The sequence below is a fragment of the Agelaius tricolor genome, unplaced genomic scaffold (genome assembly GCF_023055355.1).
Source record: "Agelaius tricolor isolate 1412-34295 unplaced genomic scaffold, bAgeTri1.0.p SCAF_7, whole genome shotgun sequence".
Classification (NCBI taxonomy): Eukaryota; Metazoa; Chordata; class Aves; order Passeriformes; family Icteridae; genus Agelaius; species Agelaius tricolor.
Window position 1 is genome coordinate 35,114,071 of NW_027269267.1, and position 17,671 is coordinate 35,131,741.

A 17,671-nucleotide genomic window follows, 5' to 3' on the forward strand; every position below is an offset into this window, starting at 1 on the left:
AGTAAATAATTATACTCTTCATAGGGGCTGGCATTTAAATCAAATTAGAATGATTGCTCTATTGTCCCAGACTAATTGAATGCATTTAAAAAACACAATAAAAAAAAAAAAAAACAAACCCCAAAAACCAAAAAGAAAACCCAACCAAACAGAAAACCCCACAGATAAGACCACTGTAAAGAGGTGCCTTTGCTCTCTTTGTGAATTGTATAATTAATGGTCAAAGCCAGCTGAAATCATCAGATGACTATCACACTGAAGAGATGGGAAATTACTGGTCTCCCTTAAATTTCCCCCAGCTCTTGAAAAAAAAATCCCCTCTGTTTCTTGCCCTTTTAGAAATATTCTTCCTTATTCCAATTTTCTATCAGCCAAGCTTTAACTCATTCTGACCCCAACCATTTGCAGCCACAGCAGTCACTTCCCCTCCTGAGCAGGGACATTCACATGGTTACAGGGAGCCAGTGGTTGAAGCCACACTTAGGAGGAGGAGAGCTGAATTCCTGCTGACCTGAGGGTAGCCAGCAGTAGATGATGTGGTACCAGGTGCTCTCCATGTGATGGTAGCACTGCTGTAAGAGCTGGGTAAGGAAGGAGACCTGTTCCTGCACTTGAAAACTATTTCAAAGTAGCAGGATTTTAGACATCTTCTAGATCAGACTTTGATTGTGGGTGTGAAGAACAAAACACTTCTCTCTGACTGCACCTCTCAGGATGACACATTTTAACCAAAGCACCAAAGTTCCTGGGCTGCTGCAGACAATTAATGCTAGTTGAGAGCCAAACAACAACAACAAATTAAAAAATAATAATTGTCACTGTCCTAATTTCTGAAAAATCTCTTTGCCCAGGATTTTCTCCTAGGAAGCTGAGAAGCCTCAAAGAAAATTGAAAACAATAATGATCTGATTTGCTTCTCCTGTGTTTTGCTGCTTTACAATGTAGTTTAGAGATTGTTTATCCAACATGTGAGTTGTTTTAACTTAATGACCAATCACAGTCAAACTGTGTCGGGACTCTGGAAGGAGTCACGAGTTTTTCACTATTATCTTTTAGCCTTCTGTCTGCATCCTTTCTCTATTCTTTAGTATAATTTAGTATGGTATTCTTTAATATAATATATTATCATGAAATAATAAATTAGCCTTCTAAAAATATGGAGTCAGATTCATCATTTCCTCCCTTCATCTAGGAACCCCAAAAATACCACAAATAATCAGAAATTTGTTTCCACAACATGCAAACATCACAAGCAAAATACCAGGGGAATAACAAATGAATGATTTTAACAGTCCCTAAATATTTCCAGCATGGCTCACAGGCATGGTCCCTCTTTGGGATTTCTGGCTTCCTGATGCTAAACCCTACAACTGCAATTTGTAAAGAAACCAATCAATACCACTTAATTCCCCGCCTTGGATCCCTGTCCATGAGATGCAAATCATTCCTCTGTGCCTCATGGCAGAGGTAAAATCTGTGCAAATGCTAGGGTGGTAAGCAAGGGGGATGCTTGGCCCCTGATGGAGAGGAATTATCCCTGCTTCTGCAAGTGACTGCCTTGGAAGTGCTGGGGCTTCCCACTTGTGCAAAGCCTTCCCAACAGGAAGGAGCTTAGAGCCATGGGGCCTTAAAAGGCAATTTTTTTCCCTCTGTGCTGAGGTCAGGCAGGGGCCTCTTTTGGCCTGGCTGAACTATGGCTCATGGCTTTGTGGGGTGGCTGAATGTGGTGCTGAGCAGGCTATACTTTTATGTGTAAAGAAGGGAGTTTGTTGTTTCATGGAAGGGTCTTCCCTTAAGCTAAGATCTGATTCTGGTTTTTTCCTAAAAAAAAGCTTTCTTTCGAGGCAAATTTTCTTTATCTCCCAAGTACATAAAAAACTCCCCTGAAAATGCAAAAACTTGTACCATTTTGTTTCTGGTTTTTATGGAGCGCTTAGAGTCTTTCCACTTGCAATTATGCTGACAGATCAAACCCTTCATGATCACAAGTCATTTAAAGCATGAAGCATCAGATGTAGCTACAGTACAGCTCAGAGACTCAAGAGTTTTCAATAAGCATTAGCAGCTAAAATGCTGCAGTCTTCATGAATACTTTACTAGTAAATGAAACCCCAAGAAGCAAAATTTCCTCTATGAAGAAAGAATTTGGCAAATATATTCCCAGGCATGTAAGGGAGGAGACCAACCTCAGCAGACAAGACTGGAGAAGCAATGCCATGTAATAAACATATCAAAATAATATTTAGTCAGCAAAACTTGAAAGCTACTGTTTAAGGTGGAAAGGATCTGTCTGGTCTTACAAGTAAGCCCTAAAAGGTAAAATTTGATGGCTGTAAAATAAATTCTTCCATATAATCCTTTTACAGCATATCCAAAATTCAATCTCATTGAATGCTTGGGTCTAGGTCAATCTGCTTTATGCAGTACATTTTCTTATGGAGACACAAAGAGTTGCAACACAGCAAAGAGAAAAGGAGCAGAAGGTATGGAGGGTTTGGTGAAGTCCCTTGCCCATGGCAAGTGGAGCTCGGGAGATCTGCTAGGGAAGGGAGCTGCAGAGAAATGTAAACCCAGGCCCTACACAGGAGCAAAAACAACACCCAAGAGTCACATGAGAGACAACTGCTCACTTTGAAAATTTAAAGAGGTTTATTAAACCTTAACAAAAATACAACAAAGGACTGCCTAAGGAAAAAACTGCAATGCTGGGAATTGCCCATCGAGCATGCCACATGGTGAGTTCATCTTCAAGATGGATGCTCAGTTTTTTATACCCCTGAGGGTTGCACCAGCCAGCCCTGGCCCCTCCCAAAGTCTGTCAGTCAGCTCTTCTTTGCCATTTATGAATGGAGACTGCTTTCTTGTAACTGGATTGGAGGTGAGATGTTGCCATGCCTCACCCCTAAGCACCAAGCTTTTCCGTTCCCAACTGCCCCATGCAAGGGACACATGTGCAGCCTTCTTTGTACCTGTCCTAGACAGCCCAGGCTGTCTGATGGTCACAATACAGGGGTGGAAAAGGGAACTATGGGGAGAACAGAGGGCATCTAAACTACAATAACATAACTATACATCACTAAAGCTTTTCTTAATATTCACACAATGGTTATCCCTTAATTGCGAGAGCAAATAATCTTATTGTCCATCTGTAACAGCCATGTAGAAGTTCTGGCCCTATAAATGAAGACCTTCCTGCATGAGGGGTGTCTGTCCCAAGGCAGCCCAGGTCCCGTGCAGGCACACAGCATGTGCAGGGCTGTGTGACAGCTCTGGCTGGGTGGCTGCTGGCTGCTTCCTCTTGGCACTGCGCCCTGCTCGCACTCGGCACCGCGTGGGCCACTCTGCGGCTGAATCATTGCTGTGGAGCAAACAGATTTGTCTCTTGGCTCTGCCCTCACCCAATCTATGCTGCAATAGCCACAAAAGCCAGACTTCACTCTGATCACCACCTTTGTTAAGAAAGGTTTTCATTAACCAATGTTTTTATTCCGCAACAAGCTGGTCCCACCCTACCCCAAAAGCCACAGGACTCTGCAGGATCAGGGCTCGGGGAGGTGGAAATACACACACAGAGGTGCTGAGTGCTTGGAGCTGGCTCTGCACCTGTTGCAGGCACTCTTTGAGCAAGCAAGAACAAACTCTGAAAAAAGATGAAGTGCCAAGATCTCCAGCTATTCACTGCTCACGGTAACTTCTCTGAGGTTTCCTTTCCCACAATAAAGCACAGAGCACCCTGCTCTCTCACATGCAAATGCTGGGTAGATAAATCAGCAGACAAAGCTGAGGTATTGGGGTGGGTTGGAGAGTGCACAGGCAGGCCCAGAGGGTGAGGGTGGGTAGGACAGGTTCTAGTTGGAGGCCAGGAACTCCTTGTGTGCCCCAGGGTCAATACTGGCTCCAGTCCTGTTCAATATCCTCATTAATGACATGAACAGAGTGGCAGAGAGCACCCCCGGTACATTTTCTGATGACACCAAGCTGGGCAGAGTGGCTGATATGCCACAGAGTCATGTTGCCATGCAGAGGGACCCTCACAGGCTGGAGAAGTGGGCTGGCAGGAATTTCATCAAGTTCAGCAAGGAGAAATGCAAACCTACAGAAGAACACCTGCAGGCACCGGTACAGACTGGTGGCCAAGCTGCTGGAAAGCAGCTCTGCAGAGGAAAGGACCTCAGGGTCCTGGTGGACACCAAGCTGAACACCAGGCATCAATGTGGCCTTGTGGCATAGAAGGGAAATGACATCCTGGGGTCCTTTAGGCAAAGTGTTGCCAGCAGGTTTGGGAGATGATCCTTGCTCTCTGCTCAGCACTGGTGAGGCCACAGCTGGAATCCTGGTTTGGTTCTGGGCTCTTCTGTACACAGAGACATGGACATACTGGAGAGAGTCCAGCAAAGGAACACAGAGATGATGAAGAGACTGGAGCAAATCTGAGAGGAAAGGTTGAGATCTGTGGCTGTTCAGCCTGGAGAAGGCTCAGGAGGATCTCAGTGATGTGTATAAATTCCTGCAGGGAGGGTGCAAGCAGGACAGAGCCAAGCTGTAGTGGTGTGCAGTGACAGGATCAGAGGCAACAGGCACAACCTGAAACACAGCAGGATCTGTCTGAACATCAAGAAACACTTTTTCACAGTGAGGGCAATGGAGCACTGGCAAAGGTTGCCCAGACAGGTTGTGTCTTGAAGATATTCACAAGATGTCTCGACACAGTCCTGGGCAATCAGGTCTGGGTGTCTGCTTTAGCAGTGTGGTCAGACCAGCTGCTCCTCAGAGGTGCCATCCAGCCTTCCACTCTGGGATTGCCTGAGGCATTGGTACATGGAACAGAGCACCCCATGGCAATGCTCATGAAGATGATAATTTTTGCCACAGGATTTCCCTGGTATGTGTTAAAAGACGGCCAAAACCTGGCCATAACATGGCCTAAACATTGACCACAAAGAATAAATGGAAAAGACTCACAAGTCACAAAATATGAGGGTGCCCTGCCAAAAAAATTGTTGTATAGGATCATAGAGATCCATACTGAATGAAGATGTGCATTTTGGCACTTTTTCCATCACAAACACTCATTTCTGTGGTTTGTGATTGTCTTCTACGTCAGTTGTTTTTTGATCATATTGTAGCTGTACGTTATGAATTTGTGTGTGCACATATAGCACTTGTGGCCCTGGAAAAAGAAAAAAAAAAAAACAGATAAAAATAGGACTTCAGTTCTCCAAATTTGCCTTATGATTGTGTTTTTTTAATAAGCATTTAAACATTGTTTTTAACCACAGAAATCAGATACCAAGAAAACTTTCATCTTATTCCTGCAAAAGCAAAATGGAGTTTCTAAGTCATAGCACAGCGTGGGAGAAAGTGTGTTTCATGCTCACTGGAGGAAGTTATTTTAGAATGTGAATTTCTCTGGTATTTCTCCTGCTAAGGTGCCCAGACCCTCTTGACTAAGAGCTGCCCCTGTTAGCCCAGCTACCCCCTCTCTGCAGCCAAGCTTAACAAAGCCACAGCCACATGGAAATAGTGGTGGTTGCATGGCCCACCCCCAGGGCTCCATGCAGGCACATTTTGGGACTGGAGTCAAGGGAATGTGGAAGGAAGCAGCTCCCAAAGCTGCTGCCATGTTGTGCTCCACTGCTTGGGATGTTGAAATGAGCTGTGCCACCCCTCTGACTGTCGTGACTTGGTGCTGCCCCATCATTTCCAGAGCTGGTGCTGCCTGTGCAAAACAAAATCAGTCATATCATGCAGAAGCAGATTTCAGCTGCTTTGTAATTCAGTATTTCCCACTTAGATTTAGGGCCAGATTAGGTTTCAAACATATCAAAACTCCAGTAATTGTTTTCTTCAGATTTTTATCACAAATTCATAGGAATCTTCAGATTTTTATTCCTCTACAATTCCCAGCATATCAAGTTAAAGCCTCTAAAACATTGACCTCCCCATGCAGGTGCTGTTACCGAATGGATGAATGTCAAAATCAGTGATTGTCCTAATTTCTGCTCTTCTGCCAGATGAATAACGGTGACCTGGGATGCAGGGGCTGAGCTGTGGAAAATCCCTGCATGTTGCATCAAAACTGAAAGCATCTGGAGATTTTGGTGTCTACACTCAAAGCTTCCTGAAAATGTTTTGCACTAGAAGACAGAAAATGTAACCAAAGCCAATGGGGAAAGCAAAAAGAGAGAGGAGATGATGATACAATGGAAAGAGGAGGCGCAAACTTCCTGCTGTTTCTCTGTGAAGGGGCTCTTACCTCATTTGTTGTGCTGCCTTGCCCTCAGAAAGTCCAGCTCCAAATCATCTCTCAACTCTGGGAAATCCCAGAGGTGTAAACAGCTACCTGAGGGTGCCTTTGCAGACGAAGCAGCAGCCCTGGAGGGAGCACAGTGATGGATCCTCAGCACGTGCCTGCAGGTGCAGCTCCTCCTGAGCTTCCCTCGCCAGCCACAGCCTCCACCAGGGCTGGGCTCAGCTGGTGGCCTCAAGGACCTGGTCCCAGAGGAGCTGCAGCCTGGCTTTTCTGCTGGGCTGGGAAGCAACATCCATGGCAAGGTCTCCAGCAGCAAAAGGAGGCTGCAGGGAGCCTTTGTGGGATGGCAGAGAGCGGTGTGCTCTGAGGATGGTGTGAGAAGAGCCACAGTGACTCTGAGGTGCACATCTGTTCTGAAATACACAACATCTGGTTCTGGAGGTAGCATGTGGAGGCTGCCAGGCAGGGACCTGGCTGGAGACATGCCATGGTCAATGACCATGGTGCACATTTCGGGAGAGAGACCCTCCATGCCAAGTATCTGCACAGGACTTCCCCAGAGGTGTCCCCTGTGCCCTGGCTGGGTCCCTGGCAGCAGGGACACCCTGGGACAGCAGGTCCTGCTCACCCTGGGATGGATACCTGGGCTGTGGGACTCTGCTTGCTCCCTGCCAGGCCCAGGGAAGTGTCTTTATGCTAACATGGACACAAGAAAGCCTAGACCCAGCTTTGAAGTTGAACCTCACTCCTCCAATCCCACTGGGCTCAGTCAAGGGCGAGTCTCCTCAATGAGATGGCTGCAAACTGGGTGGACAGGGCTTCTCTACCCTGTCTGAGGGGAGATCCCATTTTGGCTCATCCAGGGCTGCAGAGGCAGGGAGCAGGTCCCCACAGGTGGGAAGAGGATCCCCCCAGTGCCCCATGGAAAGGGCCTTGCCTGCTGTGCAGTGCGGGGAGGTGCAGCCGTGCTGGGCTCGCTGGAGCCGTGCAAACGGGTGGAGCTGGGCTGCACTCCTGTAGCGCAGCACCTGCTGCACACAGGGCAGGAGCGTGTTTTGCACAAAAGAAGAACCCACTTCCTTTGTTCTGCACTGCAAAAAGAAAAATAAAATCAGGTGGAGAGCATTGCTTTCCCTCTGTCTTATTCCCAAGGCCCTGGGCACAGTTGTCACCCTGGACATGGCTGTCACTTGGAACTTTGGGCTCTTCCATCCATTTTTGAGGTTGGTGATGCCACTTGGTCATCATCCTCCTCCTCTGGGGGAGGAGGGGCTGAGACCCCACCGACCCTCCTGTATCCAGACCCCTTTACACAGGGCCAGTGCTTCCCGCTCCGTGGGCTCCATGGGAAGCCCCCATGCCCAGGCAGGTGGCAGCTCTGGGCTATCAGCACATGATTCCCCTCCTGGGATCTGCAGCTCTCCTTTTAGAGCCTGGCGAGCCCAGGGGACAGGAGGGGCTGTACAAAGGGCCTGTTTGACTGCTCGGAAAAGTCCCGGGCGTGAATTTGCATCACAAACCTCCCCGTCCATCCCTGCCACGCACTGGTGATGCCGGCCGGTCCGAGGCGCTGCGGGCCCCTGGGTGGAAGGCAGCGGCATTTTGCTGAGCTTCATCCAAATGTATTTCCTCGACGGTGTTAATTTGTGGAGATAAAACTCTCGTGGAGGAGACCGTAGTGAGGGTGGGCAGGAGCTTTGCAGCGGCGGTGCCGCAGTGAGCCCGGATCGATGGGAGCAGTGTTTGTTTGTCTCAGCTGCAGCTGTTTGTCCTGCTTGTCAGGGCTTTGGGGAGGGGAAGGGACGGTCCTGGGTCCACCCGCTGGGGTGGGCTCAGCATTTCTGTCGATGTAACAGCTCTCTAATGTTAAATCCATTGGCTGTTTTCACTGTCACGATGAAACAGCTCAAGAACATTCGAGCCCATGCAAGTCTGATTAGCTTAACTAACTCTTGACAGATGTGCAAGTAGAAAACCCCTGTTTTACTAGGGAATATTTTTAATAATTTACTCAGCAGTTATTCTGTTATTAGCTGACCTTTCCCTCTGTGTAATATAAACCCTCGAGCAACAAAAGAATCTCCATTAACAGATAAACTTGTTAGCCAATTTTCACTATTACTCTTGCTGGGTACCTTCAATTTCTAGTAAATTCATGACCATAATGTGTAATTTCCATACAAATGACTCACAGTACATGAGTACACAGATTAGTACTGAGTTTAATGTCAATGTTTTAAAACATTAGAAATATTATGCAATTAAATAATTAGTGGAGCTATGGAAGTTTAGCTTGACTGTAATCTTAACCTTTGTATTTCTTGGCTTCAGTTTTTCAATAGCATCCTGAATGCCCCATGATGGGAATTTCCTGGTTTATTAGGAATTTTTTTGAGGGATAAAACCAGACACTAGCAAGATCATCACCACCACCACAAAAAAACCCCAAACTCTAGAACCATTAAAAAAGCATAAAAATTCCTCTTGGGATTTGAAAACCCTAGTGGCCTCCAGTAAAAAAGCCACCATGGGGAAGGCCATCCTGCTGGCCACAGGGCAGGCTGCACTTCTGCAAACATTTGGGAAGTGCTGGGAAGGAAAGTGCTCTCTCCATGCTGTAAGACACACACATACAGGGCTGAGGCATAAATGACAGCCCTGCACTGCTCAGCACTCTGTGGGGACAGAGCCCGCCATCAGAGTTCCAGCTGGGACAAGGGGCTTTGCCCCACTTCCACAGCACAATGTGTCGTCTTAATAACAAAAATAATTTTCCACTAAGGGCAAATCCTTTCATTCAACTCAGTCTCTGTGCTAAGGAGCCGTGCCTGGTCGTGTCTATGTGTGTGTGAGAGGCAAATCTGGGTTTCACCATAGCCACAGCATGGCTTGCACTGGCCACAGGCACAATAAGCTCCTTTGAAGATTTGCCACAATTTATTGTAAAAGCTGCCGCGGTCTGATCGTGCTGCTGTGGCCATGTGCATGTGCCCGGGCTGAGCACTCCGGACCGCACGTGAACCGGAGCTGAAGGTGTTTTCGACGTTCAGTTGCATTTTGCATCCTTGTAGAAGTTTTCAGAGTAAAACCCCAAGTCGGCTCAGATGCCGGGAGCGATTGCCGCGCAGGTACAGTCATTTATCTTCTCCAGAACAGCCACTGCTGAGAATATCCCCCGCGGCGACAGCGTGCCTCTCACATACCGAAAGAGAAAAAAAAAAAAAGCCCCACCCAGAAAGAATACAGTTTTACTAACCCTAAGGAAAAAAAACCCCAACAAAAAACAACAAACAAAAAACCCCAAATCTCACGGTGCTTTTATAATGTGAGCGAATCCCGGGAGACGCTCACACTACCGGGGAGCCCCAGTGCCGGACGCGGGCAGGAGGCTCCGCGCTCGCTGCCCCCCAAAAGTCGGGCGGGAGGAGGAGCAGGAGGAGGAAGAGAAGAAGGCGGCGGCACCGTGGCACTCAGGTTGGAGCCCCTGACCTCCCTTTCGTGCTTGTGGGTTTGAGCATCCCAGCCCCTCGGGGTCCGCGCCGCCGGGGGAGAGAAGAGGCAGCGCTGCGCCCGTCCCGTCCCGTCCCGTCCCGTCCCGTCCCGTCCCGTCCGGTCCGGTCCCGTCCCGTCCCGTCCCGTCCTATCCCATCCCGTCCCGTCCCGTCCCCTTCCATCCCGTCCCGTCCCGTCCCGTCCCGGTCCCGGCGGTGCTCGCGGCGGGCGGCAGACGCGTCCCGGGAGCTGCTGCAGCCCCGCAGCCGAGGGGACACCGCTGTCACCAGGCATGAGCCCGGACCCCGTGCCCAAAGCGGGGAGAGCAGCGGGAGGGCGTGCGGGGAGCGGGGTTCGGTGCCGGGCTGTCCCCAGCTCCCTGATCGGACGAGCAAGGGTCACGGGATTTTTGGGGAAGGTTGCGGGGTTTTTTGGTGGAAAGCTAGGTTTTTTCCTCTCTTTGAATTTCTTCAGTTTTGTTGCTGCTTTGGTCCTGCCCGAGGGTTGTGAAAGCGATCCTCAGCACTTCTGCCTGCCGGTCCCCCAGCCCTCCCAGAGCCCGGCTCTCCAGTTCGTGGGCATTTTCTCAATGAAGCCCCCCATTCCCCTCGCAGTAACAAGTAAATGATATCATTGCCACCAGATGAGTTTGGGACCTTCCTTGTGCAACAGGCAATTCCCCCTCCCAGCACCTCCAGTCCTTTCTCATATTGATTGGACTTGTGAAGAAACAAAATTAAGAGTAGCTCATGATAAGAAAAGAATGACTCACAGCTACTCTTGAGATGCTCTCACCAAAATCACAAGAGAAGCATTTTTCCAAATGACTCGAGCTGTGTGCTGCTGGGAGGGAGCAGGGGACAGGGCTTTTGCTTTGTGATGAGGGCCAGCTCTAAGAGTGCCGCTCCTATTATCAATAAGCTGCAAGTTTCACATCTGTTCTTATTCCAAGGGAGAGAGCAAGAGCTCGTGAGGCACCATGGAAATGGCTCCTGTGGAGGACGTGCTCCTGCCCACCAACCTCACCTCCAGCAACCAGAGCAGCTGCAATGTGCACAACCACCACTTCTCAACCAAAGTCACCTTCTCCCTTTTCTACACCATCCTTCTGGTGTTTGGTGCCTGTGGGAATGTCCTGGCCCTCTATATCACTTTCCAGCGCAGGAAGAAGAAACTCAACTCCACCAACCTCTACCTGGTGAACCTGGCACTCTCCGATGCCCTCTTCACCCTGGCGCTGCCGGGCAGGATCGCCTACTACATCCTGGAGTCTGACTGGCCCTTTGGGGACTGGTTCTGCCGGATCACAGCTTTCCTTTTCTACATGAACACCTACGTGAGCATCTACTTCATGACCTGCGTGAGCGTGGACCGCTATGTGGCCGTGGTGCGCACCCGGCACCCCGGCAGGATTCGGAAGATGAGCCGGGCCAGGGCCATCTGCGTCCTCATCTGGTCCTTGGTGTTCCTGCAGACGGCTCCGCTGCTCCTGCGGCCCATGACGCGCAGGATGGGAGACAAGCTGACCTGCATGGAGTACTTCAACTTTGAGGAGATTCCCAATCTGCCCTACCTGCTCCTGGTGGCCTGCATGCTTGGCTTCTTCCTGCCTGTGGGAATCATCTTGGTGTGCTATGTGAGGATCAACCTTAAGCTCTGCCAGACAGCCAAGGAGAACCCGCTGACAGTGAAGAACGGGCACCACCACCGGGCCTTCACTGTCATCCTGGTGGTTCTGCTGGCTGTCCTGCTCTGCTTCAGCCCCTACCACCTCAACATTGTCCAGTTCATGGTCAGGAAGATCCTCTACCAGCCATCCTGCCGTGAGCAGCAAGCCTTCAAGATGTCCCTGCAAATCACGGTGGCGTTCATGAATCTCAACTGCTGCATCGACCCCATCATCTATTCCTTCGCCTTCCGGGGATACAAGAGGAGGCTGCTCCGCATCTTCAGGAACAGCGGCTCCCTGGCCACCTCCTCCACTGCCAAGACCCCCTCGGAGAGCAACAGCAACAGCCAGCAGCCTGGCTCCAGCTCTGTCTAGTAGCACCAGCCCCTCCCTTTGCCCTGGCCTGTGACTTATGGACCATCCCTGATGGCGGGAGGCAGAGTTGAGCTGCAGGACCAGCACCTTCAACAGGGCCCATGGCTCCCCTGCCTGGAGCCAGGGGCTCTCACAAAGCCAAGCTGACAGGGACAAGGCCCTGCCTGGCTCTGCATGCCTGGCTCTGTGTGCCTGGCTCTGTGCTCAGCACTGCTGCACCTGCCAGCCTGGAGCACGGAGAGGCTCCTTTTCATCCCAGCCCCAGAGGGGCAGTTTGTGCAGCTGCCCTGCCTGGCACACCTGGCTGGAGGTGTCCCAGCACTGCACCCCTCTCCCATGCCTGTCTGCACCCCCTGTGGGGCTGGGGTGGGCCGGTAACCACTATGGGTGTCTCTCTGCCCCCTTCCCTGCACTGCCCCTGGAGCACTACAGCAGCATCCCTGCAGGCTTTAGGGCAGGCAGCATGAGGAGATGGACTCAGGGCACTCCAGGGAAAGGCTGGGATGTTATTTGCATGCAGAAGATGGCCTACAGCTCCTTTTCCACACTGACAAACAGCAGCTCTGCTCTCTGCCTGCCCAGCATCCCGCTCCTGCACCAGGGCTCTGCGTGGGGCAAGCAGTAAGTGTGGGGAATGTGGGAGATGCTGGAAAAGCTCTCTCCTGAGCAAGAGGTGTGAGAATGTGAATTGTAGAGCTCCTGGATGTGCTGCTGCCTACATTCACCATTGGGGTGGCTGCTTCTTCCCCAGGGTGCCCTTCCTCGCACCTGACCGCACTGCAGTCACCCTGGGACCCACTGCCAGGAAGGGAATCATGGGGATGGCCTGGATCCCAGCCCAGCTCTAAGGCTGCAAACCTGCCCTGGATGTTCTCATGGGACAAACCTTCCCATTAGTCCTTAGCAGAGAAATAGGAACAAGAACTGAGAGTGGCCTTTTGTGACCTTGACCGGCCTAGAAGCTCGTGCCCTGAGGAGTCTGACAGCCCTTCTATGGGAGTTTACTTTTGACTATTGCCAGAGCAAGAGAAGGAACCCTGGGACATCACGTTCCTGTGCCTCTCAGACGAGGAGAAAGTTGGCAGCAGCCTCCTCAGCTCTTTGCTGAAATCACTAGACTATGATAAAAAACCCACACATAGGATTTCACAGTTCCTGGCATGTCTAGTCTTTTCTTTGAAGTTGGAAGGGACAGACAAACACACAGACATGAAAAGGAAAAAAAAAGCTACTTGTTTTACTGAAAAGTATACCTGAAAATGTTTCATGAAGAGACACTTGATTAATACAAATCATTCTTTAAGGTAATAACCTTTTTTATGCCTAGAAGGTTAATAATAGTCACATGCAGCCCTTCATTGTTTTAAATGCACATGAATGAGCTTTTGGACAGCAATGGTTTACTTATGGTATGGGTCTGAAGGCTGAAGGCATGCTGAAGGCTGACCAAGAGGGCTGCCTAAAACAAGTCAGGTAGGAAACAGACTCCAGTAGGTCCTTTCTGGAGGCTGAGCCCTCCTCAAAGCAGGTTTAACCTCAGTGCTGACCTGCAGAGGGCCTTTGTCCTGAAAAGCACATTACAATGGACAAGAAAGAGCTGGTATGCAATAATATCAGGATGTCAGTGGTCTGAACACCCTTGAAGGAGTCTGGCTAGGTTGGTAGTTGCTGTACAATTACATTGCCCTATTAATGTGTCTGGAAAGTGATGGCTGGACAGGAATCTCTGCATCACCTCATCCAGCAGCCCACCCAAAGCAGGACTATGGCTGGCACAATGTCAGGCTGGACATGGCTTCATGCAGACAAGGCTTGGAAACTCCAAGCAAGGAGGGTCCCCTCGCTGAGGTGACAGTTCCCACTCTGCATTGCTCTCTGGATAAAACCATTTTTCCCACTGTCGTGTCTGAACTTCCCCATCCACATGTGGTGGCTGTTGCCCCTAACATCACCTACTCATGCTATGAAGAGCTTGGCTTTGCCATCTTTGTAACACAAATTCCACAGGACTGTGTTGGGGGCTGCCAGTGGTTCGTAGTTGTTGGTTTCCATGTGAGCACCAGAGCAGCGGCCAACCCTCCTACTTGAGGTCAAGACATTGAGATGTTTTGCCAAGCTGCAGCCCACAGCTGAGAAGAAGCCAATCTATGACCAATCCTTCTCAGGAGAAGGTGGAGTATAAACATAGCCTCATTTGCTCCTTATTGGACTCTGCTTTTCTCAGAAGTACTTTATTAAGAAAGGCACCTCCACCTCTTGCCACCAGTAGGAGCCTTTGGAGGAGGAAACAGCTGAAGAGTTGGGTGTAGTGATGCACAATACAGGAGGGATCCGGCCTTCCTCCTCTGGATGGACACCAGCCTCGGCTACTTTGCTTTTGAAAGTACCAATCTGGGGACAGCAGGCAACTAGCTGGAGCTGAGGGAACATCCATGAGATGGAGAAGGAAAGGACTTGGGCAGAGTGGGTCAAGAGGAATCGGGGCATAGAAGAACTCTAAAGAACCCTCTATTGCCCAGACTAGCTTACCCACCTGTGGGTGCTCCCTGTCTGCTTGCAAAAGGAGCATTTCTCTAAAACTGAAGAGAAACCATACATATTTTGTCCATAGCATTTTGTCTAGAGGCACAGTAACATTTTCCTACCCTTTGCTGTTCATCTGTTCAGTCCAAGCTCCTTGCATGGTTCTTGCTGTATGCTGCTAGCCCAGCGCTGCCACGCTCAGACCCACCAGCGATGCCTTGGAATCACAAAAACGCATTAGCACAGAATCTCATTTAGGTTGGAAAAGACCTCTGAGATCATTGGGACCAGCCATTAACCCAGCACTGCCAAGGCCACCGCTAAACCATGTCCACAAGTGCAGCACCTGCCTGTCTTTTAAAACAACCCTCCACGGGCTCCGTCCGGCCGCTGCTCCTGCCGTGCCCCGGCTCCCCCGGCTGGGGGTACCCGTGGCGGAGGGAGCCCCGACCGTGCCTCCGGGCGAGAGCAGCAGTGCCGGTTCCCTCCAAAAGAGGGAGTCGGAACCTTTGCTCGGTGTTAGAAATACGCCCACGGGTCTAAGCAGACGGTGACAGACGGGGCTGTGCTTCCCCCACGCGTCTGGGCCGCGCAGGGATGCGGCGCCGTTCGTGAGCCGGGCGCTGGTGGCGGCTGCGGGAGGCACCCGGCGGCACACGGGGATCGAAGGCGTTCCGTGCAGAGAGGTGTAACTGCACAGTACACAGGTAATTCCTGCTTTTCTGCAGCCTATTGGTGCTGTACTGTCTTCTAAGAGAAGATTGCACTTTTATCTGAGGGCAGAGAGTACCCTTTGTGGACACACACGCAACAATAGATAATACACACACAGATATAGGATATAGAATATACTGTCTGCATTAGATGAATATCCTGGGCTGCATCAAAAGCAGCATGACCAGCAGGTCAAATTAGATGATTTTTTCCCTATATTCAACTTAGGTGCAATCCCACCTGGAATACTGCATCTGGGGTCCCCAGAACAGGAACAACATGGACCTGTTGGAGTCCAGAAGAGGGCCACCAAGATAATCCAGGTTGTGGAGCACCTCTCCTTTGATGACAGGATGAGAGCCTTGGGATTGTTCAGCCTGGAGAAGGATTCAGGGACACCTTAGAGCACTGAAAATCTAAGTAGCTAAAGCTTCCAAGGCAGCTGGAGAGGGACTTTTGACAAGGGCCTGTTTTGACAAGAGCCTCTAATGACAGGACAAGGGGGAATGTCTTCAAAAAGAGGGCAGGTTTGGATGAGATATTAAGACAAAGTTCTTTACATGGGGGTGGTGAGACACTGGAACAGGTTGCCAAGAGAAGCTGTGGATAACCCATGCCTGAAGTGTTCAAGGGCTGGGTTTGATGGAGCTTTGAGCAACCTGGTCTAGTGAAAGGTGTCTCTGCCCTTGGCAGGGGGGCTGGAGAGAGCTCAAACAGAACAGCTTTTTTCCCTTAGCAGTGGTTCCCAATTTACACACCTCTTCAGTCTGTGCTTTAAATTGTCCTGAACTGAAACTATTGCATGTTATACATAATATCTACAAGCCATCTTTGTAAGCCAGTAAAATATTGTGATGTAATTATGTACAAATCTACTAAAAATAAAAGCTTCTCATGGCCAAGTAACAAGCCCTGGTGTGATTGATCAGGCCAGGAGATGTGGGCAACTGTTTTCTCCTAGAGGTGCACCTGTGCCTCTGCCCTGCCCCCAGGCAAATGCCCAGAAGCAGTGAGGGGCAAGCACTAGCTCTCAATCCACTTCCCTTACACAGATGCTGTGCCCTCGTGGGACAGGGAATTATAAATCACCTTCCACGGGAAAAGCTGCAGGACCTGCGAGGAGCTGTGTCCTTTTTGGAGGAGGTCTCTCCACAGCTGGGATGGAGAGGTGCCAGGGGAAGTCAGGTTGGCAGGGCTACCTGCTTTGGAAGCCAGAACCATCTGCATTCTCACATACGACTGGCTCCAGGGTTTGCTGCACTGCCCAGCTGCTGGGATTACACTGCTTTCTCACTTGCCACATGTACCACCTCCTGCAAAACTGACCAAATAAAATGTAAGGATTCCTCTATCAGACACCCCTAAAAAAAAAAAAAGAGTGGGTTTTCAGTACGAGATTAGCCACAACCTTGCATATTTTTATTTTCCACATGACATCCTGCTAATTCTTTTAAAACTGAACTAAGTGCAATGCAACACTCTGTCCCTTTTCTCTCAGCAGGTCTTCACTTTCTGTCCTCAGTTCTCCTTTGCTCCTCTTTCCTAAACTCTCTCTCTTTGCTCAGTTCTCACCTGCCTCATCTCTCTCCTTTCCTTTGCTAATCTTCCATGACACTTATGGTCCCTACCTATCCTCAGTCAAAAGGTTGGATCCTGCAATTTTTCACTCATTTTTGATGTATATTCCTGCTTTCTCCACTGCATCCATTCAGGTGTAGAAACAGCCTCCTACAAACAGGTATGAGTCAAACTAACTTCTCCTTCCTCTTAAAACTCTCCTTTGGAAAACAAATGATGACAGCTGAACTCCCAGTGTGTTGAGATTCTCAACAGTCACACCCATTTGTCCAGCTCCAACATTCCTCTGCTCCCACTGCTGGTGTCTCACCTCATATTTGCACCAAACACTGTTGAAAGCACACACCCTCTTTGAGCTTCAGAGTCCACTTTCTGTGGTGAAAGAATCCCTTTACATATGGAAACAAGAGGAATGTAATCCTACTAAAAATTAAACTAGTATTTTTTAAGTAAATGCACACACATTATATATATATATAAATAAACACATACAGTGTTTGTGTGTTCATGTGACTCTCCTAGTAAAGCAGTTCATTTGCTCATTTATATAAAATACTGATTACTGTGGCCACACAGTTAAAGAAAGCTGATCTCACGCAGGTTTTTCTTGTGGAAGAACACACAAGAATTTAATTGCAATTTTCTATCAAACCCTCCTATCAGTTCAAATGAATGCTGTGCATTTATTTATCCTCAAACAGATGCAGTTCCCCTCCTTGCATGGGAGTTGTAGTTGGGGGTGTTTCCAAAGCTTGGTGCCTTTGCAACTGCACAGATGTGCCAAATACACACGTTTGAGAGAGGGGGGTCTTTGAATACAGACTTTTAATTTTCTTTTAACAAACTCTTAGTTCCACTTAAATTAATTTAACCAATACATAAATATTCTGACCCACTCCCTGTATATATACACATGCATACACACATATATGCATATATATAATCATAGATATGCATATACATACAAACAGGAGAGCCAGAAATGTTGCCCTTTGCCCAGTGCCTTGCAGTAAGTTTTTCTGGCTTGTTCTTCTGTTCCAGACAAAAATAACAAGATCTTTTCTCCA

General features: G+C 49.2%; 1 protein-coding gene across 1 annotated transcript; it reads left to right on the forward strand.

Moving 5' to 3' along the window:
• Positions 1-9,617: 9,617 nt before the first annotated feature.
• LOC139591816 (G-protein coupled receptor 183-like) lies at positions 9,618-15,935 on the forward strand. Its single transcript, XM_071430910.1, has 2 exons — positions 9,618-9,727; positions 10,698-15,935. The coding sequence occupies exon 2, from the start codon at positions 10,725-10,727 to the stop codon at positions 11,787-11,789; it is 1,065 nt and encodes a 354-aa protein (XP_071287011.1). The 5' UTR covers positions 9,618-9,727; positions 10,698-10,724; the 3' UTR covers positions 11,790-15,935.
• The last annotated feature ends 1,736 nt before the right edge of the window (positions 15,936-17,671 follow it).

Excerpts from the sequence above, each read along its gene's own strand:
- LOC139591816 (XM_071430910.1), top strand. The coding sequence starts at position 10,725 with ATGGAAATGGCTCCTGTGGAGGACGTGCTCCTGCCCACCAACCTCACC.